This window comes from Equus quagga, chromosome 10 (genome assembly GCF_021613505.1).
Source record: "Equus quagga isolate Etosha38 chromosome 10, UCLA_HA_Equagga_1.0, whole genome shotgun sequence".
NCBI classification, from domain to species: Eukaryota; Metazoa; Chordata; class Mammalia; order Perissodactyla; family Equidae; genus Equus; species Equus quagga.
Window position 1 is genome coordinate 35,199,252 of NC_060276.1, and position 25,405 is coordinate 35,224,656.

General features: G+C 38.7%; 1 protein-coding gene across 4 annotated transcripts in view; it reads left to right on the forward strand.

Annotated features, from left to right (window-relative positions):
* CHRDL1 (chordin like 1) overlaps window positions 1-25,405 on the forward strand; it is a 110,039-nt gene that overhangs the window by 16,055 nt on the left and 68,579 nt on the right. For all 4 annotated transcript variants that reach the window (XM_046673562.1, XM_046673560.1, XM_046673563.1 and 1 more), the window contains exons 3-4: window positions 10,748-10,860; window positions 13,470-13,563. In XM_046673562.1, coding sequence (XP_046529518.1) covers window positions 10,748-10,860; window positions 13,470-13,563 — 207 coding nt within the window. The remainder of the gene's footprint in view (window positions 1-10,747; window positions 10,861-13,469; window positions 13,564-25,405) is intronic.

Genomic DNA, 25,405 nt, shown 5'->3' on the forward strand with positions numbered 1-25,405 from the left:
CTACAAAAAACAGTAAAATTAACCTAATTCCTAGCTAGATTTACATAAAACTTCACACTAAAGGTCTGTTTACCTCAATTCCTTTTACCCAATACTTTTTTTTTTTGAGAAAGATTAACCCTGAGCTAACATCTGCTTCCACTCCTCCTCCTTTTGCTGAGGAAGACTGGCCCTGAGCTAACATCCGTGCCCATCTTCCTCTATTTTATATGTGGGACGCCTGCCACAGCATGGCTTGACAAGTGGTGCCATGTCCCCACCCAGGATCTGAACCATCAAACCCAGGGCCACCAAAGTAGAATGTGCAAACTTAACCGCTGCGCCACTCCCAACCCAATACATCTTGTTTAACTTTGAACAAAAAATTACAAGGCATGCTAAAAGGCAAAAAACACAGTCTGAAGAGACAAGTCAGGCATCAGAACCAGACTTAGATATGGCAGATAATTTTGAATTATCAGACTAGGAATTTAAAGTAACTATGATTAATATGCTAAGGACTCTAATGGAAAAAGTGGACAATATGCAAGAATGTATGGGTAGTGTAAACAGTGAGATGGAAACTCTAAGAAAGAATCAAAAGGAAATGTGAGAAATCAAAAACATTGTAACAGAAATGAAGAATGCCTTTGATAGGCTCATCAGTAGACTGGACATGATTGAGGGAAGAATCAGTGAGCTGAAGATATGCCAATAGAAATCTCACAAACTGAAACAAGAAGGAAAAAAATGAAGAAAAATGCAACAGAATATCCTAGAACTGTGGGAAAATTACAGAAGGTTTAACATGTATGTAACAGGAATACCAGAAGGAGAAGAAAGGAAGGAGCAAAATAAATGTTTGAAGTAATACTGCTTGAGAATCTTACAAAATCAATGACAGACACCAAAGCACAGATCCAGGAAGCTCAGAGAATAAAAGCAAAGCAGGAGAAATATGAAAAAATCTAGACCTAGCATACCATATTCAAACTGTAGAAAATCGAAGACGGAGACCATCTTAAAAAAAGGAAAAACGCATTACCTATGGAGGAACAGGATTAAGAATTACATCTGATTTCTCTTCAGAAACCATGCAAGCAGGAAGAGAGTGGAGTGAAATACTTAAATTGTTGAAAGGAAAACCTCACCAACGTAGAATTCTGTATCCAGCAAAATTATCTTTCAAAAGTAAATGAGAAATAGATTTTTCTCAGACAAACAAAAATTGAAGGAATTTGTCACCAGTAGACCTGCCTTGCAAGAAATGTTAAAAGAAATTCTTTACAAAGAAAGAAAATTATATATGTCAGAAACTCAGATCTGCATAAAGAAATGAAGAAGATTAGAGAAGGAATAAATGAAGTAAAATAAAATCTTTGTTTATCTTATTCTTCATTGAGCTAACAGAAAAAAGTTTGTTCAAAATAGTAATAGCAACAATCTATTGAGCGATTATAGCTTATGAAAAAGTGAAATGAATGACAGCAATCTCATAAAGAATGCCAGTGAGGAATGTGGACTACTCTGCTATAAGGTACCTAGACTACCTGTGAAGTGATATAGTGTTATTTGAACTGGACCTAGATTAGTTGTAAATGTATATTGCAAACTCTAGGACTACCACTAAAATTGTTTTAAAAATAAGTATACTTGATATGCTAAGAGAAGAAAGAAAATGGAATAATAGAAAATGCTTAATTAAAGCCAGAAAAGGCAGAAAAAGAATGGGACACACACAAAGGAAAAAGAAATAAAAGTCAATGAATGGAAAATAATTACAAATATGGTCAACCTTAATCCAACTGTATCAATAATCAGTTTGAATAGTTTATATACCCCAATTAAATGACAGAGAATATCAGAGTGAATAAAGAAAACAAGACAAGATCCAATTATATGTTGTCTACAAGAAACCCACTTTAACTATAAAAATACATATGGATTAAAAGTAGAGAGAGATAGATATAGCATGCTAACACTAATGAAAAGAAAGCAGGAGTAGCTATAGTAATTTCAGACAAAGCAGACTTCAGAGCAAGGAAACTTATGTGAATGTATCTGACACAGCATCAAAATATGTGAGGCAAAAACAGAAATGCAACAAGAAACAGACAAATCCACTATTATAGTTGGAGACTTTTACCCTCTTTGATTAGTAATTAACAGATCCAGCAGACAGAAAATCAGTAAGCATATAATTAACCTAAACAGCACAACCAGATCTAACGGACATCTATAGAATATTTCATCCAACAACAGAATACACATTCTTTTTTTTTTTTTTAGGAAGATTGTCGCTAGCCAACATCTGTGCCAATCTTCCTCTATTTTATGTGGGATTCTGCCACAGTGTGGCATGACGAGTGGTGCTAGGTCCATGCCCGGGATCTAAACCTGAAAATCCTGGGCCACCAAAGTGGAGCATGCAAACTTAACCACTGTGCCACCGGGCCAGCCACCAGAATACACATTCTTTTCAAGCTCACATGGAACGTTCACCAAGATAAGACCACATTCATGGGTCATAAAACACACTAACAGTTTTAAAAGAATAGTGTAATAAATTATATGATGTATATACTCAGAACACACAGCAATTAAACTAGAAATCCATAACAGCAAGGTAGCTGTAAAATCTCTAAATATTTAGTGGTTAAATAATATACTTCTAAATAGCACACAGGTCAAAGAAATCTCCAGAGAAATTTTAAAATATTGTGAATTATATGAAAATTAAAACAGCTTATCAAAATTCATAGGATGCAATGAAAGCAGTGCTTAGGGGAAATTTATAGCATAGAATTAAAATATTAGAAAAAAGAAAAATCTAATGTCAACCATCTAAGCTTCACCTTAGGAAACTAGAAAAAGAAGAGCAAATCAAATGCAAAGTAACCAAAGAAAAGAAATTTTTAAAAATTAAAGCAGAAATCAGTGAATGTGAAATGAGGAAAATGATAGAGAAAAATCAGTGAAACCAAAAGCCAATTCTTGGATAAGATCAGTAAAATAGATAAACCTCTATCCAGGTTACCTAAGATGAAAAGAGAGAAGACACAAATTACTAATATGTGAGATGAAAGAAAGGCCATCACTATCCTATGGACATCAAAAGGATAATAAAGGAATATTATGAACAACTCTATGTCCACAAATTTTATAACTTAGAAAAAATGGACCAGTACCTTGGAAGTTACAACCTACCAAAACTCACACAAGAAGAAACAGTCAAAATAGCTTTATATCTGTTAAAGAAATTGAATTGGGCCGGCCCAGTGGTGCAGCGGTTAAGTGCGCACGTTATGCTTCGGCAGCCTGGGGTTCGCCGGTTCAGATCCCGGGTGCGGACATGGCACCTCTTGTCAAGCCATGCTGTGGTAGGCGTCCCACATATAAAGTAGAGGAAGATGGGCACGGATGTTAGCTCAGGGCCAGTCTTCCTCAGCAAAAAGAGGAGGATTGGCAGCAGTTAGCTCAGGGCTAGTCTTCCTCAAAAAAAACAAGAGAGAGGGAGTGGAAAGACAAGCCCCTGACTCAAGGAAAATATTTGCAAAACACACATCTGATAGAGGACTTGTTTCCAAAGTATACAAAGAACTCTTAAATGTCGACAACAAGAAAATGAACAACCCAATTAATAAATGGATAAAAGAGCTAAACAGATACCTCACCAAAGAAGATGTACAGATGGCAAATAAGTATATGAAAAGATGCTCTACATCATATGTCATTAGGGAATTGCAAATTATAACAAAAATGAGATACCACTGCACATCTATTAGAATGGCTAATACACAAACTACAAACACCACCAAATATTGCTGAGGATGTGGAGCAACTGAAACTCTCATTCATTGCTGGTGAGAATACAAAATGATATAGTCACTTTGTAAGACAAGTTGGGCAGCTTCTTACAAAGCTGAACATAGCCTTACTGTCCGATCCAGCCACCATGCTCCTAGGTATTAAGTCAATAAGTTGAAAGCTTATGTCTACACAAAAACCTGCATTCAAGTATTTATAGTAGCTTTATTCACAATTTTCAAATATTGGAAGCAACCCAGATGTCCTTCAATAGGTGAACAGATAAACAAGCTGTACATCTATACAATGGAATATTATTCAATAATAATATAAATGAGCTGTCAAGCCATGAAAAGACATGGAGGAATCTTAAATGCATATTGCTAAGTGGAAGAAGCCAGTCTAAAAAGACTTCGTACCCTATGATTCCAACTATATGACATCTTGGAAAAGACCACACTATAGAGACAGTAAAAACATCCATGGTTTTCAGGAGTTAGGGGAGTGGAGGGGGGAAGGGATGAATAGGCAGAGTATAGTGGATATTTGGGGCAGTGAAACTATTTCATAGGATACTATTATGGTGGATATATGTCATTATACATTTGTCATAACACTTAGAACTACACAAAACTCAGTGAACTCACATGTAAACTGCGTACTTTAGTTAATATATCAATATTGATGCATTAATTATGACAAACATAGCACACTAATGCAAGGTGCTAATAATGGGAAAAGTCAGGGTGGGGTGAAGAGGGGATATGTGAGAATTCTCTGCACTTTCTGCTCAGTTTTTCTGTAAACCTAAAACTGCTTTAAGAAATAAAATCTATTAATCCAAAAACAGGAAAAAAAAGACTGGAGGGGCATTAGCAGAATGTTAAAAGTGGTTATCTTCCAGCAGTGGAATTATGTGTGGTTTTTCTTTCCTCTCTATATTTCGTCTTTATTGTTTTATTAAGGCATAATTTACACGTAGCAAAATTCACCCTTTTTAGTACAGTCATGCATCGCTGAATGACAGGGATACATTCTGAAAAATACATCGTTAGGCGATTTCATCATTACGCAAACATCCTAGAGTGTACGTACACAAACCTAGATGGTATAGCCTACTACATACCTAGGCTGTATGGGACTAATCTTACGGGACCACCATCATATATGCAGTCTGTTGTTGACGGAAATGTCATGTGGCACATGACTGTACACTTAAAGCTAATACATTATATGTCAATTGTGTCTCAAAAAATAAATAATTAAAATTTAAAAATTCACCCTTTTTAGAGTACAGTTTTGTGAGTTTTGACAAATAACGTTGTGTTGTGTAAGCACCACCATAATCAAGATATAAAATAGCTCCATCACTCCAAAAATTTGCTCTGTACCCCTTTATAGTAAAATCCTTCCCCCACTCCAGACCTTGGCAACTACTGATCTGTTTTCTGTCCCTATAGTTTTGCCTTTTCCAGAGTGAAAATCATTGGAGTCATACAGTATGTAGACTTTGAATCTGGCTTTTATCATTTAGGATGATGCCTTTGAGATTCACCTGTGTTTGTGTGTCTTAGTCTTTCATTTCTTTTTATTGCTGATGAATATTCCATTGTTTGGATGTTTGTAAGTTCATCAGTTGAAAGACATTTGAGTTACTTCCAGGTTTTGCTGACTATGAATAAGACCACTTTAAACATTTATGTACAGGTTTTTGTTTGAATATACGTTTTTATTTTACTCAGGAAAATACCTAGGAGTGGGATTGCTGGGTTGTATAGTAAGTGTATGTTTAACTTGATAAGAAACTGCTGAGTTGTTTACCAGAGTGGCATTTCCACAAGCAATGTATGAGGAAAAGTCCAGTTGCCTCACATCTTCATCAGCACTTAATATTGTCAGGTTATTTTGAGTTTAGCCATTCTAATAAGTAGGTAATAATATCTCATCATTGTTTCAATTTGCATTTCCCTGATGACTAGTGATACGTTTGCAGTCTGGATATCTTCTTTTTTTTTTTTTTTTGGTGAGGAAGATTGGCCCTGAGCTAACATCCGTGCCAGTCTTCCTCTATTTTGTATGTGGGACATCACCACAGCATGGCTTGGTGAGCAGTGTATATGTCTGCACCCAGGATCCAAACCTGTGAACCTCGGGCCTCCAAAGTGGAGTGTGTGAATTTAACCACTACACCACCAGGTCGGCCCCAGTATTCCCATTTTTAAAATTGGATTGTTTGTTGCCTTATTCTTAAGTTTTAAGATTTCTTTATATATTCTTGATAAAAGTCCCTTATCAGAAATGTAGTTTGCAAATAATTTCTTCCAGTCTACGGCTTTTCTTTTGATTTTCTTAACACTGTCTTTCAAAAGCAGACATTCTTAATTTTGATGGTCTTATTTTACAATAATTCTTTTATGGATTGTGCTTACAGTGTCATATCTAAGAACTCTTTGCATAACCCAAGATCACAAAGATAGTCTCCTATGTTTCCTTCTAGAAGTTTTAAAATATTAGGGTTTACATTAAAGTCTATCTATGATCCATCTTTTTTCTTTTTTTCTTTGATTCGCACCTGAGCTAACATCTGTTGCCAATCTTCTTTTTTTTCTTTTCTTCTCCTCCCCAAAGCCCCCCAGTACATAGTTGTATATTCTAGTTGTGGCATGTGGGATGCCACCTCAGCATGGCCTGACAAGTGGTGCCACGTCACCCAGGATCCGAACCAGTGAAACCCTGGGCCGCCGAAGCAGAGTGCGTAAACTTAACAACTTGGCCACCAGGCTGGCCCCAGTATGATCCATCTTGAGTTAATTTTTGCATATGGTATGAGATATGGATTAAGATTCATTTTATTTTATGTTTTGCCTATGATTGTCCAAATGTTCTGGCAGCTTTTGTTGAAGAGATTGTTTCTCCATTGAATTGCCTTTGCACCTTTGTTGAAACTCAACTGACCACATAAAGGTGCATCTAGGGTTTTTTTGGTGAGGAAGATTGGCCCTAAGCTAGCATCTGTTGCCAATATTCCCCTTTTTGCTTGAGGAAGATTGTCCCCGAGCTAACATCTGTGCCATCTTCCTCTATTTTGTATGTGGGACACCACCATATGGTTTGACGAGCAATGTGTATGTCTGCACCCGGGATCTAAAACCATGAACCCTGGACTGCCAAAGCGAAGTGCGTGAACCCAACCACTATGCCACCAGGCAGGCCCCTGTAGGGCTACTTTTTCACTCTCTCTTCTATTCTATTGATATGTTTGTCTAACCTTTTGCCAACACCACACTGTCTTGAAAACTATAGTTTTACATTGTCTTGAAATCATGTGGTATATATCCTTCAGGAGCTTTCTTTTTCAAAATTATTTTGGCTATTCTACTTCCTTTGCCATTCCATATAATTTTTGAATAATATTAAATTAATTAGATTATTAATTTTTACAATGTATCCTGCTAGTATTTGGATTTGGATTGTGTTGAATCTATAAACCACTTTGGGGGAGATTTGACATCTTAACAATATTGTGTTTTCCAATCCACGAACAAGGTATATCGCTCCATTTTTTAGGCCTTCTTTGATTTGTTTAATCAGTGTTTTGTAATTTTCTGAGTGCAGATCTTGCACATGTTTTCTTAGATTTATACACCAGTATTTCCATGTTTGTTGGGAACTATAGCAAATAGTACTTTTTCAAATTTCAATTTGTAGTTCATTATAGAATATATAAATGTGATTGTTTTTTTGCATATTGGCCTTGTGTCCTGTAATCTTGCTAAATTCTTACTATTTGTAGTAACTTTTTAATAGATTCTTTGGGATTTTTCTATGTAGGTAATCACATCATCTATAAATAGAAACAGTTTTATTTTTTATTTTCTAATGTGTGTGTATATATATATATATTTTTTTTCCTTACCTGGTTTCACTGGCTAGGATCTCTAAGAGTGGTGGAGCAGGCGTCCTTGCATAATTCCTAATCTTAGGTCAAAAGCATTCAGTCTTTTGCCAGTAAGTGCGATTTTAGCTGTAGGTTTTTTGTAGATGTCCTTTATCAGATTGAGGAAGGCCTCTTCCTAGTTTGCTGAGAGTTTCTGGCATGAATGGATGTAGAATTTTGTCAATTGATTTTTCTGCATCTATCACAATGATTACATTGTTTTTTCATCTCCAGTTTCTTGATATGGTGAATTATTTTGACTGAATTGTGAACGTTGAACTAGCCTTGAATTTCCCAGATAAATCCCACTTGCTCCTAAGGTATTATCCTTTTTATATATTGTTGGATTTAATTTGCTAAAATTTCATTGAGAATTTTTGTATCTGCATCCATGAGGGATATTGGTCTGTAGGGTATTGTTCTTATAATGTCTTCGTCTGGTTTTGATGCTAGCATAATGTTTACAGCAAAGATTCAAATTGGAAGCCCTCCTTCCTCTTCATTTTTCTGAAATGTTTGATATAATTCATCAGTGAAGCCATCTGCCCCTGTTGTTTTCTTGGTGAGAAACTTTTTAACTACAAATTCAACTTCTTTAAAAGATAGAGAATTATTCAGTTTATCTATCCCTTCTTGAGTGAACTTTGGTAATTTGTGTCTTTCAAATAGTTCATCCATTTCATCTGAGTTGTTAAATTGAGTGGCATAAAGTCATTCATTATAGTCCCTTTTTATCTTTTTAATATCTACAGAATCTATACTGAATTATTCTCTGTTGTCCCTGATGTCAGTAATTTGCATCTTCTCTCTTTTTATCTTTGTTAGTCTTGCTAGAAGTTTATCAGTTTTGTTGATCTTAAATAACCAGGTTTTGCTCTCATTGATTTTTTCCTATTGATTTTCTGTGTTCAGTTTCACTGATTTCTGTTGTTTATTATTCCTTCCTTATGTTTGCTTTTGGTTTATTTTGCTCTGCTTTTTCTAGTTTCTTAAGGTATTGGTTTGAGACTTCTCCTTTTCTAATCTAGGTATTTAGTGATATAAATTTCCCTCTATGTGCTTCTTTAGCTGAATCCCACTGATTCTGATATGCTATGTTTTCTTTTCATTTAGTATGAAATACTTTCTAATTTCTCTCTTGATTTTTTTCTTCAACCCACAGGCTACTTATAAGTTACCAGCATATTAAAAGTGGTTGTTTTCTTGTGCTGGAATTGTGTGTAATGTTTCTTTCCTCTGTATACGTTTATGTTCTTATTTTTGTTCTTTTTGTGTATTTGTAGGTGTTTTCCAATTTTCTACGTTAAGTATGCATTGCTTTTCTAATTAGAAAATAATCAATTAGTATAAAATAATACTCTGCATTTTGTGGCACTTTATAATTTGCAAAGAGCTTCGTTTAATCCTCCAACATCTGCTTAAGAGACATTTAATCCATATTTCACAGATGTTAAAAACTGAGATTGGCAGAATTTAAACGGCTTGCTCAATGCCAGACGGGTAAAGCTAGTTAAGGCTCAAACCCAGATTTTCTGTCTCCTAGTTCCTCATCCTGAATAAGTTGGAAATTAATGTTTGAAAAGTAAATTGGAATTTATCTTGTGAGTATTTGGAAAGAATCATTGAGGGTCTTTCAAGCAGTTAGGGATTTGAGACAATTATCTCAGTGTAGTTTTAATTTGAATCTCTGATTACTAGTGATGTTGAACATCTTTTCATAAATTGCCTGTTCCCATTTCTTCTTCTCTAAATTGCTGTTCACGTCCTTGGACCATTTTCCTATTGGATTGGTTGATTCTTTACTTATTGATTTGAATGATTAAAAATGTTCCAGATACTAATGCTTTATTTATACTAATACTTTATTTGTTGGAAATATCTTCTCCCAGTTTCTTGCTTACCTACCTTTTCTTTATTCTTTCAATTTTGATCATCAGGGAAATGTCTGTTGGAGAGTGTGGGAGAAATTAATGTGTTTGCTACAAAAGGGGTCTTGGTTTATTTTGACCTTGTGTGATGGGAAGCAGGAGACAGAAGAGGATGGGATTAGAAGACAAACCACGTGATTTAGTGAAGAGAAGGAGACATAACTTTTGAGTTAATTGGGAGTTGTTAACGCAGAAAGAAATCTGTAAGTTGAATGAGAACAAGGACTTTGTGTAATTCTGCTTGCCATTTTATTCCCAGACTTAGCATATTGCCTGACAAAGAGTAAGTACCCAAATATTTGTTTAATGATTGAATTATGTTAGCACGTGTGGGCAAAGCCGTATATAGGGACCTAATACAATGTGTTTAGTCCATCACTCCTATGCCAACACAAGACAGCTCTGAGAATGTTCTCATAGATCAGCATTTTAGACATTAGCTTGCATTTCCAAAGCAAGGGAGCACAATCTTTTCCAAAAGGACACATGACATGCTCCCTTATCTTACCATTATAACAGAATGGTAGTCAAGATTTTGGCTTCACTGTCAAACTTGGGTTTGAGTCTCATGTCAGTTACTTATTGGTTATATGACCCTTGACTTTCCTCATCTATAAAATGAAACAAATAGGGGTTGGCCCCGTGGCTGAGTGGTTAAGTTCATGTGCTCTGCTTTGGCGGCTCAGGGTTTCACCAGTTCGGATCCTGGGCACAGACCTAGCACTGCTCATCAGGCCATGCTGAGGTGGCATCACACATAGCACAGCCAAAAGGACCTACAACTAGAATATATACAACTATGTACTGAAGGGCTTTGGGTAGAAGAAAAAAAAAGATTGGCAACAGATGTTAGCTCAGGTGCCAATCTTTAAAAATAAATAAATAGAGACGAATGGTAGTACCTAACTTACTGAGTCACTGTAGAATCAAATAAGCAAAGCATGTAAAACACTGAGCCTGTAGCAGGAGTTCTGTAAATATTCGCTATGCCTCTTTCCTTGATGTACACTGAAACAGATGGAACCTGTGATTGCCTTTGGATTTTGTGACTTGGTCTGTTTTCTAACAGGCATATTTTCTATCTCCTTCCTCACAGATTCAGAGACATATTGTGTGTTTCAAGACAAGAAGTACAGAGTGGGTGAGAGATGGCATCCTTACCTGGAACCTTATGGGTTGGTTTACTGCGTGAACTGCCTCTGCTCAGAGGTACAGTCCCTCATGCGTGTGATTTCTTAGCTTGCTCCTCAGCATGCAGAGGTGCTTTCAGTACCCAGAAGGCCAGGGAGCATGGGTGCCAAAAGCCTAAAAGAGGTAAAGAAGCAGATCACCACGAAAAATACATATCTCCTTTTTCATCTATTGCCTTTTGGCTTGCTTTTCATGGGATCTCTGAGTATTTCCTATGGACAGATACTTATGGTCTCTTAGCTATATAATATAGGACATGGTGGGAGGAGGCAGAATAGCTTGATAGTGGGAATGGGGGAAAAAGCTCAATATAATGCCTGGATGACAAGACAAATCCTTTTTGAAAACCATTCTCAAGGCTGGCCTTTAGAGAAGAGGTTAGGACAGATTATACACTGATTTATTGGGAGAGTGTATTATATGTTATCACAGCCAATAACTGTAATTAGGATTGAGGTTGTGAAACCTTGGCCTTTACCTGGTGAGGATTAGAGTTCTCTTGGCTTGGCCTTAGTTCCTGTCCGGTCACTCAGAGAGGCGTTTTGATGGCTTAAATGCCATCTTTGCAATAGACGACGCAGGTAGTCCCATCTTCTTTCCATGTCCTTGACTCCAGGACCACAGCTATGGTCCATCGTTCTGAACAAGCCTCTACCATCATATACTAGGCCAGGGTTTCTCAACCTCTGTATCATTGACATTTGGGGACAGATAATTCCTTGTTGTGAGGTCTGTCCTATGCATTGTAGGATGTTTCAACATCCCTGGCCTCTACCCACTAGACGCCAGTACCACCAACCCTAACTGTGACAACCAAAAATGTCTCTAGACATGGCCAAAGTTACTTGGGGAGCAAAATGACCCCTGGTGGAGAACCACTACCCTAGGCCAGTTGGAAAGGAAGGCCTTGAGAATTCTGAACATAGAGAAAATTTTCAAGACCAGCCTCTCACTTCAGACTTCATGGAAAAACTGCTACTCCTTGCTAGTCCCCAGGTAGAACAGGAGCAGTCACTTGCGAGCCTGATTCTTTTGCCATTTGAACAGAAAATTGGGCTTTCGGAATTTTGAGCATGTGGAAACCTAACCTTCAGGCAACATCAAGTGGTGTTAAATGGCTGCAGGTCTCTAGCGTCAAGACAGACCAAGTTTCCAACCCTGGTTCTGCCACCTGTGAGCCATGTTATGTTTGACAAGTTACCTAACCCCTCTGAGAGTCTATCAGCTTCTTCTTTAAAATGGGATAGTGATATTTACCTATTTCATATGGTTGTGGTAAGGATTAAATTCTCTAATCCATTTCAATCCCTTGAAACAGTGCTGGGTCAGTCAACATTCAAGAAATATTAACTGCTGATGTCATCATCATCATCACTCTCATTATGGTTATCATTATTTTTATTAATCTATTAACTCTAGAACAGAATTCAGCATAAAGCATTAAGGAGGAATCAGTTTAGACCTCAGCCAGGAGGGGTGGTTTCTGATGTGCTTTGGTGATCTCACTTCAAGATCTGGCTCTGAGGAGTATGACACATAAGGAGGCTCTGTGGTGTTTCTAAATGTAACATTCCAAAATTTATCCTAGAAAGTGCACGAGAAAAGAAAAAGGTTTGTGGTAAGATGATTCAGATTTGGATAAAAGAAGCCTGCCTCTTTAAATGGCCAGAGCAGGTATTAAATAGAGCATCTGGGGACTGATTAACTGCCTGGTATGGCATGATTATGTTAGATTCTTGACCCAACACATTGGAAATGGACAGCTAACCCTTGGGGGCTGAGGCTTTGCTTTCTGCAAGGCAGTGAAAATGTTAATATGATCCCAATGCCAACAGCTCAAGCACTAGGCATCTTCTCTTTCTCCATCCTTTCACCCTCTTCCCCCACAAGAACCTGACAGATACAAGTAACCCTTGCTTCAAATGAATTATGGATGGAAAATGTTAATACAAAATTGATTTCCAAAGTCTTCCTTTGTTCTAGCAATTGTTGAGAGCTGTCAGAGCTAGGGATCTTATAATTGTAAATCAGGCAGGGACCCAGCTGCCCCACCCAGGCATACTAGCTAATCAGTTCAATTCCAAACCGTAGCTTGTTCTTTAAAAAATTTTGACTGAAAAGGGAAATGAGGAGAGGAGGCACTCAGCCTACTGGACCAGGGCAGAGGCATACGGAATCCAGGATCCATGTGCTAGGGATATTTCCTTGCCCAAGGGTGGGTAGCAACTCAGGGGACCCATCACTCATTATTCCTTCCCTTCCATGGCATTGGGCAGGTGATTATGAAATCAGACTAGGCTCTTGCAAAAGACGTGCAGCTAGAACTGGGGAGTGGTAGAAACGCCACAGAGCCAGGCCAGGAGAAGCCTCCCACAATTAGTGGAAGGCTTTGAAAACTGGAGCAATAGTGATCCCAGCCTTAGAAAAATATGCTAGTAAGCTATCAACAAACCCAGTGGAGGTGCCAGTGATGAGAAAAGTAAAGAAAATGCTGATTTCATTCAGCTTCTCGGGAATGTGTTATTCACTGTCTGGGTGAGTTCCTGCATGACTATTTCCCAAACTGGCATGATCCCAGTGACCCTTGAAAGACGTTTATTTTTTTCATATTATCTCCTCTCTTTCAGAACGGGAATGTACTTTGCAGCCGAGTCAGATGTCCCAGCCTTCACTGCCTGTCTCCTGTGCATATTCCCCATCTGTGCTGCCCTCACTGCCCAGGTAAATCAGTTCACATCTTTGTTCTCCAGTTGCGATTCTCCTTCCTTCCTCTTCCACCCAACCCACTCCATCTCCCTCATTCCCCAGAAAGGAAACTCCCACACGGAAATAACAATAGGACACTTTTAGGCAGCCTGCAATGGCCCCTGAATACTGGTTATAGCCCAAGAAGGGCACATTCTAGGCTCTAATAAGTTATTGGGTACCCAGTAACAGATTTTCATTGGCTTTTAATCATTTGAAGGTGGATGTCAGTTGGGGGAAGGGAATCGTGGCCCAGAGATTTTCTGCCATAAACAGCCTCTTCCTGCCATGAGCAGCGGGCACCAGGGGAGTTGTAGCATGGTGGCACGTGTCCTACGCAATTAGTGCTGGAGTTGCATCCAAGCATAGCCTCTAAATGATGAGGGGCTGTTCATAAATCAAAGGGGCTGAACCAGTGAGGTTTATGACAGTATAAAGCTGCCTGCCTGCTGAATGGTCACCTCCTCCAGACTGCAGAGTTATTATGTACACATTGTTAAGAGCGACTCTAAGGGGAGGCAGGCGGAGACTTTTTCACAAGGCTGTTAGGACGTCTGCTTTCATGGTTTGCGGCTAGGGTGTTTGTCTGAGGCAGGGGCTCTGTCAATGACACTTTGTTCACATCTGACTGAGGCCTGGCTCCCACACCAGAAGCGTGCAAGCATGGAATGATTCAGAGAATGCCTGTGGGCCTGACAGCTGTCCTAGGAAAAGCTAAGTGACAGTCTTCGGGTTGGGACATTAAAAGCCTTGTAGTCCTGTAAGTCCATTCTATTTCCCTCTAGGATGGACGTTCTTGAGTTAGGGTCCTTAGGTGAGCTGTATGGGGTCAGTGACCCCTTTAAAATTGTTCACACTTTTTAGTGTAACTGTGTATACATGTGAATTCCTTTAAAGAGGAGCCATGGCTTTATTGGTATTCTTAAAGGGCGTGTACATGACCCTAAAGATGTGAAGAACCACTAGTCTAGGGCATAAATGGTGCTTTAAGTAGTAAGGAACCTCCAGAGCTTATAAGAGAGAAACCCAAGGTGTCAGGGCAAAAATGATAGGAATGGGGCTAGGAATGAAGTTCACTGAAAACTCAGTTAACTTAAATGTTACATGAATGGAGTTTTTGTTTAATGGAGAAAAAAACCCCAAACCTTTTTGTCACCACTTTTATAAAGTATACTTTCCTGCACCAGTAAATATACTGAATATAAATATATGAAAACAGGGGATTCTTTCCCAGATGGCAAAAGATCACGCCCTGCCACAGGTCTGTCATCCTGAGTATTGGTGATGATAATACATGCTTCAAGATGTAAGAGATGGACTTGGCATATGATCAACCTAAAAGTTGTTTTTTGGAATTAATCCCTAAATGAGGCTTACTATCTTCATACGTGTTTATTTGCTTCTTCTACTTAAACTGGATTGCAACGGTGTGGTAAGGGAGGAGTTCTGGTAGATGGGAGCAGTTTCTGATAAAGAGGCTAATCTGGAGAGTTTTTTTTTTAATCTGCCAGGTTGTTTGTCAAATAGCCTTATAAAAGCTTTTTTATCCAGAAGCCTCCAAAGTGGTCTAATGTCATAGGAATTTATCTAAACTGCTATGTAGTGATTGTTCTTCACTAGGAAGGAGGTTGAGGCATGACCCAGACACAGAGCATAGGGTGGAAAAGCATAGACTGAAGTATGGCTGCCATTTACCCCAGCTGCATAACAGGAAGCAAGTATTGAGAAGAGGAGAGAGTATAAGCTAGCAATTACTTTGAGAGAAAAAGAAAGTGTTAAAATAAGTGAGGTCATAAATCTCAGAAAAGAGAAAATTGAAAGAAATAAACACATTGTCTTGAAGACTTAAAAAGCCCATTTTGTGGAGTATAGAAACCAGCTGTTCATTTTCTTTTCCTTGTAGTTCTTGCAGGTCACTTCCTTGTGAGTTCATTTTTCTTCTTGTTAACTATAACCGTTAATAGTTTTTTCTGTGGGTAGTGGTACTGAAGTTCCCTAGTTATTATATGCAAAAATGTCTTTATTTTGCCCTCATTCTTGAATGATAATTTGGCTGGGTATAAAATTATAGGTGCATGTTTATCTTCCCTCAGCACTTAGAAGATATTAATAAATGGTTTGTTGACTTCCTTTGTTTGTGGATAAGAAGTCTGCTGTTTGACTATAGTTCTTTTGTGGGTAACCTGTTTTCTCCTTCTTCTAGCTTTTAAGATTTTCTTTTTTTCTTTGATGCACACAATGAGGTGTATAGATGTGTGATTTATTTTTACTTATCTTACTCAGCCAAAGTACTCAAATTTCTCTTCTATTTTTAGTCATTATTTTTGTGAAAATTACCTCTTCCCCTTCTATCTTTTTTCTCATTCTCAAAGTTGTCTTTGGTGTATGTTATGGCAGCTCATTTAGTTTATCCTGTGTCTCTTAATTGCTCTTTTATTTTTTCCCTCTTGATATTCAATGATATATTACTTCAATTCTGTCCTCCAATTCCTGAATTCTTTCTCCAGCCTTTTCATCCCCACTATTTAGGCCATCTGTTGGGTTTTGTTTATTGTTTTATTTTCAATAGCTATTTTCCTCCAAGTTTTGAATTATATTTTAAAATATCTACATGTTGCTGTTTTATAAACCCTTGTTATTTTTTCTTAGGATCTTATTCCCTTCTTTATTTCTTTGAAGTATTTAAATATTTACTTATAATCCCATTTCAGATTGTTCAAATATCTATATTTTTTCTGGTGTGAATTCTCACTTTTGTTGGATTTCTTGACAGCTTTTGTTAGTTCTGAATTTCCTCTCATTTTCTACAATTTTTGTTTAGAAGCTCATCGTCTTTGGAGGTTTTCTCTTGCATAAACCCTTCCTTCCTGGTGAGAAGGTTGTTTCAGGCCTTGTTAGATCACTTAGCTCTAAACCAGGTCATATATTACTGTCTCAGCTTGGGCTCCCTCAGGCCTGGATGATCTATTCCTACGTCTGTTTTCTTGTGCGGTGGTAATCCCTGATAGTGATCTTGGACTGGGACCTCAGCTGCAGCTGCCTACCTTGGGCAATCAGTCCATTTGAGGTAACCACCTTGGGTGGGCAGAACTGTGTCAGCCCCTGTTTACATATGAGGAATGTGACTCTAGTCCCCAGTTTTACATAGGGAGCCACTTGCAGGCCATAGTTCTTGCGCAGCTGCCTGGCCTCAATTGTCTGTATCCAGTCCCAGATGCCAGTGGACCATATGGTTTTGGCCCCCATTTATTGCTGCACTTTCCGTCTATGTTTTATTCCACGAAGGGTCTCCTTTCGTATCTGAGCATGATTTTGCAGTTTTAAAGATTTATTTATTTATTTATTCTTAGTTTTACATTTCATCTCTCTCTCTTCTTTGATTTTGGCAAAGAGCAGGGAGTTTTCTCACATACTCTCTCTGTCATATTAAACCAGAATGCGAACCAGCTATTCTTTCTTTCTGTTGAAGATAAAACAAGAGTAAATGGATTTAAACCATAGTGGAGAAGAATTAGTTTGATAAAAGGATGAACTTTGGGACATATTGGTTGTTAAAATCCTAGAATAAATGGCTAAGGAGAATTTTGATCTCTTTACTGCATATTTCTGGAAATAAAAAGTAGCCACCCATGTGAGATAGAGTTGGCACAGTTCTGCGTTGAGACAGGGCAGTGGCTGTGATGACTCCTCTGTATTGCTTCCACCCCAGTGATTATTAGGCATGAGGAAACTCATGCCTTCAGGGCCACAGGAATGCTTGGTCAAAGGAAGGGGCTCTAATTTTCTGTCTTAACCCAGTGGAAGGCACTGTGATCAAAATGTCCTCACTTAAAAATAGAAGATTTAAAGCCAAGATGATGAACAAGCTCTGTATCAAAAAGAAAAAACAAACAAGGAAACCATATACCCAAGGTTTTGGCTGTACATACTGTCTTATAGCAGTATTGACCTCGGGGACCGTTCACCTGCATAGTGAGGGACTCGATGGGAGGGGCCTGCAGGCCATGCCTAGAGCTCCTCTTCCAGTGGAGGAGACTGAGGAGCCATTGCCTCCCCCTTTGTTTCTGTGTTTCCCATGGCGCTTGCTTTCTAAACTCCCTACCTCTGCAATTTCCAAGGTTCCCACCTGCATTTTAGGTTGTCTCCTGTAGCTCCTGCTGAGCCAGGGAAGTCAGAGTATGCAGACTGCTTGTCCAGAGTCACCACAGAGAAATCTATACTGATGCCCGTGAAGAGCAAATGAAAATTCTTTCATCAGCGCTTCCCCAAGTCTTTATGGCAGAGGTCAATTTTGGTCACATACCAAAGGGCTCTCCTGGGCCCAAATTGGCTGGTGCTACATGGAGGCTAGAACATTCTTAATAGAAAAGTCAAGACTGCGTAGAAGTCAGAAAGGTCATTAAATCCATCCCAGTCTCTAAGCAGGACTCTCTATATTCCCTGATAATGCGAGATTTCTAGAAATGAAATTCAATACCTTCTCTTTTGGGAAAGTGGAGTGGTAAAACGGGGAGAGGAGAGAAAAAACTATGACTTCTTTTCTTTTGTTCTTTATATATAATTTTATCACCAAAAGAAGACTTATATAGTGACCAGGAGCCTAAATCATGATATTATCTGAGAGTTTTTTTAATGGCCATTCTTTTTTTTTTTATTTTTTTTAATTTTTTTTTAAAGATTTTATTTTTTTCCTTTTTCTCCCCCAAAGCCCCCCGGTACATAGTTGTGTATTCTTCGTTGTGGGTTCTTCTAGTTGTGGCATGTGGGACGCTGCCTCAGCGTGGTCTGATGAGCAGTGCCATGTCCGCGCCCAGGATTCGAACCAACGAAACACTGGGCCGCCTGCAGCGGAGCGCGTGAACTTAACCACTCGGACACGGGGCCAGCCCCTTTAATGGCCATTCTTAATGAATTTGCTACTCAGAATTAATAAATTTGGGTTCCCTTACAGATATTGCAGCATTCATGGGTCATTAAAGAGCTGTTATAAAGTTGCCAAAATATCTAATTTGATCTGTTACCAGAGACCTAATCCACAGTGTTCCCTTTCGGCTAGGTGTGAAAAAGTTTAGTTCTGTGGTATGGTTTTAATAGGGACAGTGACAGTGTGGTTTTGCCAAGAGAGGCACCCCTCACCCCAGCCTTTCAAAGTCAAGGTAGGTTAAGGAAAGGACCTTTCTAGTGATGCACTGTAGTCTGTGTTCCTGTAAGAAGAAGCTGGAAGCCCTGTGGCATTTCTCTCTGGACAGTAGTTGGGCTGTGAGCTAGCTAGTGAATTCAGGCATTTCTCCTATAGTGTAACATATGCATTTCTGAAAATCCTCACATTCTGCAAAACTGTACGCTGAAAAATAACAGGGCTTAAGAAAAAAAGCAGGATTGGAGAAAACAACTCAAAACTTATGCAACTTTGTAACCAGAGTACTAACAAAACAGCTATACTAATAGAATACTAGCATGATTTAAAAAGGCATCTTAAACTTCTAATAAATACAAGAATATTACATTAAGTATAGACTTCACTACCTTTTAAAATGGTGACATTAGCTTGAAGGAAGAGGTTATAAGGAAGGATTGAGCCTGCAGAGTTATAGAGATGAGAAAAATACACAAAGATCTGAGAGAATCATGTAATAAGCACTTATAAGACAGAGCATACGGCCAAACTGAGCCAAGAGGAAGAATGTGGGTTGAATGGGAATAGGATAGAGTAGTGTATTCCTTCATGGTTTGCTGATTTCAGTTGTGTTAGTGTTCTTGGCATTCACCTGCTGTCACGTGATGGTGCAAAATATTAATTTGCTGGGAAAAATCAGGTATAAACCAATGGAATTTCTATTTTATACCAACATCATTCTCTTATTTACCACTTGCATATGAACAAGTTTGGATTACACAAATCTATAGCAGAAACAGACTATAGAAGATGAGGCAGATATATGGCATTTGGCCTTTGACAGTGTAGAGTGAGGGTTGCAAGTCACTGGATCACTCTGAATCTGTTTTTTGGTGTGTTGTCACAGCTATCTGCACATTGTTTTTCCCTTGCCTCCCATCCCGTACATTTATATGAAAAGGGGATCTGGTTCTATGCCTGTGTCCATGTCTGTGACTTCTATTGTTAGAGTAATCAAGTAGGTATGCCTGTTTTGTTCCCTCCAGTTTATTTTTTTTAGGGCAGAAGTTCGGGGGGGGGTATTTATTTATTTTTTATTGTGATAAAGTACACATAACATAAAATTTATGATTTTAAAGTGTACAATTTAGTGGCATTAAGACCATTCACAGTGTTGTGCAATCATCACCACTAATCTAGTTCCTGAAATTTTTCACCACCCCAAAAGGAAACTCTGTGCCCATTAAACAGTCACTTTCCATTACCTTCTCCCCCCTCCAGCCTTTGGCAACCACTAATTTACTTTCTGTTTCTATGGATTTTCCTATTCTACGTATTTCATATAAATGGAATCATACAATATGTAGCCTTTTGTGGCTATCTTCTTTCACTCAGCTATGTTTTCCAGATTTATCTATGTTGTAGCTTGTATCAGTCCTTCATTCCTTTTTATGGCGGGATAATATTCCATTGTATGGGTGTACCACATTTTGTTATCCATTCATAAGCTGATGGACATTTGACTTGTTTCCACCTTTGGCTATTGTGAATAGTGCTGCTGTGAATATTCATGTACAAGTTTTTGTGTGACATGTGTTTTCAGTTATTTTCGGTATATATCTGGAGTGGAATTTCTGAGTCATATGGTAATTCTATGTTTAACCTATTTAGGAATCTCTTTCAAATTTTAAAGCTTCCTTATTTTCTTTTGGTTCGTCTCTTTGATTATCTGCTGCCTGTCATCCTCATGGTTGCTGCTGATTGCTGTTGTTGCGATCATCCACGTCTGATCTCCATTGCTCTCTCATCTCTTCTTTTGTTCTTTTCTGAATTCAGTATTAGCTTGCCTCTTGGATTTTATTGAAAAAGTTCAATTCTTTAAACAGTAACAGCCAATTAGCATATTCTTTTCCTTTGGTAAGGTGACTACAATAGCTATAGTATGCAAGATGATCAATTGGGGGCCATATCTTTGCCTGCTGAAGATTGGTATATTAAAAAGAAAAAACTCTTTGGGTCCAGAGCTATCCAAAAGCCTGAGGATTCTGGAATGATGGTCTCTGCATAGCAGAGGTTTTAGTTTATTATTCTTGTTGTTATTTTATCATTGTTAGTATTCTTACACTGATTGCTGAGAGGTAGCCACAAGGTGTTCACCGTTGATCACTAGACCATCCATGTCCACACTGTCTGCTTTCCTACGTCTTAGACCCCATTCACTGTCTTCCATGCTTCATTTCTATTATTTTCCTGATGCACTTGGTCCTTGAACACTGTGCAGAGTGTGAAGGGTTAAAACCTTCTGTAGGAAAGTGGCACCCAACTTGCCTCCTGCCAGGTGAAGTGATCTTTGTCTCTGGTGAACCCTGGGGATTTAGTTGGTCTTTTAAAAGAATGTGATTTCCTATTAGCATGCTAGAGGCCTGTATGTCATGTAAGGACAAAACTCCTAGGAGGACTATGGCTTTCTGTCATGGTAGAGCAGAACTCTTCTATTTCTTTCAATGGACATTAACCAAAGCTGGCCCCACATGAAGGTGAAGAAGGTGGCACTTCATTGAGGGATACTAAGAAGTCCCAGTTGTCCCAAATAAGTCTTCCATTTGCTTTCTATATTTAAGAAACCTCTACCATTACAATCACTTTTCTGGGTTAAGGCAGTGTTTCCAAAAGTTTGTTGCAAGGAACACAATTTAATGGGATGATAATAGGATTTACTAGAGAAAACATTTATATAGTCAAATAAATGTGAGAGTTTCTGGATTAGAGAAGGCTAAATAGGTTTCTTTTAATGCAGGACTTCTCAGAGCCTTCGATATATTAATGTGCATTATGAATCTATAAAAGAGCATGGGATGCAGTATTTTCCGAACTTATTGAGCTATAGGCCTGATTATTTGTAGAGCACTTGGCAGGATGAGTGTTCTTTAATATGTTTTAGAAAGTCTTGGATGATGCCATTCAACTTCCAGAAGTTATTTATATGATAACAATAAGCTATTGGTATGTGCAGTATCTTAATTTGGAGAAGTTCGTTAGTGTAGCAGGCCATTTTAGAACAAGACTCCAAACTAGTGTTATTCAAACTTTAGTGTGCTGAAGGATCACCTTAGGGGGTTTGATAAAATGCAGACTCCCAGGCCCTACACTGACAATTGTGATTTGGTTGGGTGGCAGTGGATAGTCTGTATTTTAAGCAAGCACCCCAATTAATTCTGATGCAGTTGGACTGGGGACTGCACTATAGTAATAGGACGCAGGGGAGAGCTTGATAAAGGAGTTCAAGAGCACTGACTACACAGAGCAGTCCTGGGTGGGATCTTGGAGTAGAAGGCCCTGTGCATCTGCAGAGGACTTGGGGGCATCAGGACAGCATTGTTTCTCTGATAATGGGGAGCATAGGCTCCCTGGAAACATACTTTGACTGTGTGACACTTCCCCAGGACCAACCCTGCAGTAACATGAGCTCACTGTTCCATTTGGCCTGCCTCCCTGCTTTCTCAGAGCTCCCACCCAAAGTCTTTCTCTTCTGCCATCTTCCACAGTTGGAGTCCCTGGCTGTTGTGTCCAGAAAGAAGGACCCTCCGTAGGGAGCTCCCGCCTCTACCCCCGCCCATTGTCCATGACTTGTTGTTGGCGAGAAATGAATGACATTTCTCGGAATTAGCCCAGGAATTTCTGCTGATAAACAAATGAAACTCTCAAAGGGAAAAGCAATCAACATAGTTTGAAATAAAATCAATGTTTTCGGCTTAGTCTGTTTTCAACTTAGTTTGAAATAAGAGTCACATCTAGGGTATTTTAAGGAAAGAATTACTAAAATGTCCTTTAGTGAGCTTTCTTCCTAGTTGCAAGGATGACCCTTAAACCAGGGCCTGCTTTCAGACTAAGTAGAGCAGGAGATTATTACCTTGATTTCCTGTGACCTGTGATTCCTAGACCTGTTCAGCTGGCATTGTATCAGCCTCCTCCTCCCCCACCCCACTTCCCTGCTAAGTTGCCTGATAGCCAAAATGCTATCATTATTACAGCTTCATCTTGTGAATTTAAGCTTTGACTTCTGATACATTCATCTATCTTTGAGAGTGATAACTCTTATTAATCATTTTTAATTTAATCTACACACAGGATCTAGAAAGTGGAATTTGATGGTGGAGAGTGTGGCTGAATGGGTGGGTGGGGGAGATCCCACGGCCACAAGCCTGGGTATCTGGAAGAGTTCTGGGGGCATTGAAGAAGGGGCCCAGGGAGTCAGGCTTTGCCTTCCCCACAGTCCTGTGGAGTACCAAGTTCCTCCATAATATCAAGAAGAAGTTCTTTATTCGTGGCAGAGGACACGATGATTTCTAGGATCAGTTGCCAGCTCGCAAGTTTTTCACTTCAGGGTTGTTAATTTAAAACCAATATTTTCCAGAAGTAACCAAATATCCTTGCTATCTGTTGCCTAGAGCCAAAGGGTTTCACTCCAGGGTTTTGGATGCAAAGTGATTATAACCCAAAAGGTTTACCAGATTATTTGCAGCGACTAAGATAAATAACAGTCTTTATTAGAATGGTTTTTGTATGATTTTCGTATCTAGATTTTTACACCGTCAGCTATTCCCTGAAAGTGATTTTAGAAACTGGCAGACTTAGGGTGTCAGTTGTTGAAATCTGTGCCAAAATCCACCTCCTCACAGGACTCCATTTTTGACCATCAAAGTAGTCTATTTTATAAATGTCTTGGTGTGTTGTCTCTTGTCTTTGCCACATATACACTAAGACCCAGAGAGTGGGAAGTGGTTCAGCAACAGATGTGTGGCTGCTGAGACAGTGTTTTTTAGAGTTGTACTCCTTGAATTGGAGAGAGGCTATGAAGTATATGTACTATATTTTTAAAGAAAGGGATAAATCAAAGTTGTCTGCAGGAGGGGAAGGAAGAGGTTGGTTGGATTTTTTTTTTAATTGGAGAGAAAGGGAAAGACTTCAAACTTGGTAGTAGAGGTTACTTTTAAAACATAAAGATAAGGGAAGTGTCCCTGTAAGCTATGTTTTCTTTCTTTAGCAAATTTGGGCAGCTTTGATTTCTCCACATTCACAAGATCATGCCCTCAGGGATCTAGGGCCAAATCAGAGTCCACACTCACCATCATACCTTTTATGTAGTGTATTCCTTTATTATTTTAATAGGAGGGAAATGGAGCTTGAGATGGAGGGGCAGGGAAATTTGGCTTGCTTTCTTCCTTGCGTTGTTTGTTTGTTTCTCTTCCTCCCTCCCTTCTCTCCTTTTCTTCTTTTTTAATCTCTTTTTATTTTAAAAAATTTTATTGCAGTAAAATATGCATAACATAAACTTTACTATTTTAACACTTTTAAGTGTACAGTTTTGTACGTGTATGTTACTGTGCACCCGTCACCAACATCCATCTCAGGAATTTTTCCATCTTCTCAAACTCTGTACCCATTAAACACCAACTCCCCATTTCCCCCAGCTCCTGGCAATCATCATTCTTCTTTCTGTCTCTATGAATTTGACTGTTCCAGGTACTTCATATGAGTGGAATCATACAATATTTGTCCTTTTGTGACTGGCTTATTTCACTTAGTATAATGTTTCAAGGTTCATCTATTTTGTAGTGTCTTTCTTTTTTAAATGAGGATGAGAATGGAAAAAAAAATTTGAGAAGACGCTAGTGCTAGAGATGAGAAAGTGAAGTCAGGAGTCAACCAAGGAATCTTAGAAATATCTAACAAATATTGGTTTTCAGAGCACATTTTTCATAGGGTGAGGAAGACTCCAGAGACCATGCTGTCTTGAACAGTGACAGCCATGACAAGCAGTAACTATCAGTAATGACTGTGTGAAATGCTGGGTTTTGAAAGACAGGCATATTCTTTATTAACCTTTCTCAGGGAGCATCATCCATTGGGAGCTGATTACTGGCACATTTTGTCATGTTTTGGAGAAATCCATAGAGGTAGAACTGTGTCCCTGTTTTCCTTTATCTGGAGAAGTACATTTCCAAAAGAGCCTCCTCTGAGATTGCAAGGGAAATCATGTCTGGAGCCATTCAGTATGGTTTTATTAGAAAGATTATTAAAGGATCAGACTATCAAATCTATGAGGCAATGTTGAAGGAAAAGTGTGCATATGGCTATTTAGGGGCTGTTATTTTTGTTGTTTATATTATTTTGGTCTTCATGGTGTTTGGTTTGGTCTGGTTTGGGTTGTTTTTTAAATTTGTTTGTTTGTTTGTTTTTGCACAAAGCAGAGCAGTACCCAAGCCTAGAGCAGGATGTGCTTTCTGTCCTCCAGCTATGTACTTTCTATTCCTCGTTGGAATTAGTAAGAAGGCATTTGGGGCCATTTGAGGCTTTGACCTCCAGCTTCCCAGCTGCAGAATGTACCAGTATGTTGGCATCTGGATGAAGCCTTCTGGCTTCAGGTCTATATCATTGACCAGAGGGCCCATTTGGCTTCCAGAATCAGGACTACATTTGGGAAGGAGAGAGAGCTTTGGTCCTATGGAGTATGCATTCCCTTCCCCCCCCCCCAGGTGAGGCTGTATTGTGCTATCATGGAGAGAGGAAGGCATGGGGCCAGAAAAGAGATGGGGTCTAACCCTACTCTCCCTCAGATCACTGTGGGACTTTCATAGAGCTTGCCAGCCTCTTTGTGCCTGTTTTCTCAACTTGTGAAATGAGAGTGATAATTCCTACCTT